The sequence below is a fragment of the Crocuta crocuta genome, unplaced genomic scaffold (genome assembly GCF_008692635.1).
Source record: "Crocuta crocuta isolate KB4526 unplaced genomic scaffold, BGI_CrCroc_1.0 scaffold301, whole genome shotgun sequence".
NCBI lineage: Eukaryota > Metazoa > Chordata > Mammalia > Carnivora > Hyaenidae > Crocuta > Crocuta crocuta.
The window spans coordinates 1348276-1350799 of record NW_027527544.1 but is presented as its reverse complement, the minus strand read 5'-3'; the positions used below and the strand labels follow the sequence as shown (position 1 = coordinate 1350799).

Sequence of the window (2524 nt, the reverse complement as noted above, 5' to 3'; positions counted from 1 at the left end):
TTGACCATCCAAGAGGGAGGCCAGCCGTAAGTAACTGGAACGGCCTTCCCAGTATGTGTACCTGCCGAATATCAGTGCTGTCCCTGCCTGGAGGGACACCTTGCTCCAGACCCGTGCATGGCTAATTCTTTCATTTCAAGTCTTTGCTTGACCAGGACCAAGATTACTTAAATATAGATGTCAGCTCTATGTATGGAGTTGCCCACTTAAACAAAATCTCTAGGTGCTCATTCATTCAAAAGAACTTCTAGCTAGCTAGCTACACACACACACACACACACGTATGTACATATGTACACGTTTGTTAACTTTTGAGAGACAGTGTGTGAGCAGTGGAGGGTCAGGGAGAGATGGGGACAGAGGATCCAAAGTGGGGTTCTGTGCTGACAGCAGAGGGCACGATGCAGGGTTTGAACTCTCGAATCATGAGTTCATGACCTGAGCGGAAGTCAGAGAGCCCTAATGGACTGAGCCACCCAGGCACCCCATATTCTATATATTTTTTATGTATAATGCAATTTAAGTCTTTATGGTGTACTGATCCCTAATTGTAACAGATGTATATAAAGGAAAACTATTGAAATATTTCAAGATCCTACTTTTCCTGATTTAAATCAGTCTAGACAAGTTTTAGTGTAGTTAACTTATGATTATCTTGACAAATAAAATGGAAGATNAAACATTACTTCTATTTTGTTTAAGCAGCACAGCCATTTAAGCCGCCATCATACAAATACCACCTCTGAACCTGCTCCTTCCCTTTCCTTCACATTTCTGGCTTCCCACCCAGAGCTAAGGGTGCAGGAGGCTGAGTTCTGATAACCAAGCTTCTACCATTAAACAGCATAAACAACATGCTTCGAGATCCCGAGAACTCACACCCAACCAGACAATGGTGGTGAGGCCAAGTCTCGGAAGCTGGGTGTCCTTTCACATTTGTGGACTTACTCTACTGCCGACCGAGGTCGCGCTGCGTGTGCTTGGAGCCGGTGACCTCCGCGTGACTGGGGTCACACCACTGCTCCGGCTGCTCTTCGGAGTTGCCGGGCCAGCTTCCTGGTCATAAAGGTCTGATGAACCAGTGCTTCCCCTAAATGAGAAAGAATATTCTGACTTTAACTAGGAAGCAGATCAGCAAGCAAAGACACAATCATGGAAAAGCTACCGACAAAATGATGATGACATGTAACCCCCCGAGGCACAGTGCAGCCGCCCTGGAATCGGTTGCTTTCTTCCTCAAAGACTCACTAGGTTCACGCCCATTTGTCTGACTCCAGGGTGTCTGTAATTGACCTTCACGTGACCGTTCCAGCTCTACTTCCTACAGCTCACCAGCATTCTCCCACCTGTGCAGGTGCTCTCCTCTCCTCTCCCCCCACTCATGGCACCCCCTCCGGCTTTTGCTCTCATTCTTACCACCTGCTATGCTCTATTTGCCACTCTCTGCTTATGCAAATCTTCCCCGTCCTTCAAGGCCCAGATGAAAGCCATCCTCCCCTATGAGGCCCTTCCTGTCATCTACAAGCCTTGCCAACCTCTTCTCTGTTCCATTCTTCTTGATTTACAGTCTTTGCCAAACTATGTAGCACTTCAATCCAGAACGTCTTATTTGGCTTCCAAGTGACCCACCAAAATGGCCCCTGTTGCCTCCTTCAACCGGAGCTCTTTGGGGACAGAGTTCTTGACATATTTACCACGTTATCTCTACCACCGTCATAAATGCCTTGGTGCAAAGGAGACACTCAGTACATATTTAATCAAAGAGTGGAAATTACATTTTATTTCCCTATGTTGTTTCAGCGTCTGACTCATGGTACACATTTAATAAACGTGGTATAAAAATAATGACATTTGGTAAATGGGCTTGACTCACTTGGTTTGCTAAAACTGATTCAATTCCATTCAATAATGATTAATTAAAAAAAAAAATAGTTCCTGACCTTGAGGTGATCACAGTTTTCATCTTACATGGAGTTTTGTAAGTAGGTATAAGTTTTGGCAAATTAGATTTTAAGAGAAGCGTTTGTTCTATTTTATTCTTTATCCTGGGTGAAACACAAAATACACGAAGTGGTAAAATATAAGCCTGTGCGGATTNCTGTGCGGATTTCACTATTTGATTTACTCTTTAGTAAGTTATAAGTGCATCTATAATAATAAACACGTTATTGCTAAAGCCTAGAATTGATAGGTAACAGTGATTAGAACTTACATTTGAGCCAATCAGAAAAAGATACGCAAAAGAATAGAGGAAAGGTGTTTTGTTTTTTAAAAGAATGTCTGACTATGCATGTGACATTACTGGAAGACAAATCTGGCAGAAGAAAGAATTGGCAATGACCCCTGCACTATCAACCACAGCTCATAACTTTTTCAGGGCTGTACCCCAGAGAGGCCACCGAAATCAAATCAAATATGCCCTGATTTACACTCCTGGCTACCACCACCCTCAAAAATTATGCAAAGAGAAGCTGTATTTACTGAGTATTTTCTAGGTGTTTGACACTTTACATTTCCCAACTTC

At 43.3% G+C, this 2524-nt stretch overlaps 1 protein-coding gene across 2 annotated transcripts in view; it reads right to left on the bottom strand.

The window, feature by feature from the left end:
- The window catches only part of SYTL5 (synaptotagmin like 5), a 102645-nt gene that overhangs the window by 34919 nt on the left and 65202 nt on the right, over window positions 1-2524 (bottom strand). For both annotated transcript variants that reach the window (XM_077765253.1, XM_077765259.1), the window contains exon 6: window positions 949-1090. In XM_077765253.1, the coding sequence (XP_077621379.1) occupies window positions 949-1090 (142 nt within the window). The remainder of the gene's footprint in view (window positions 1-948; window positions 1091-2524) is intronic.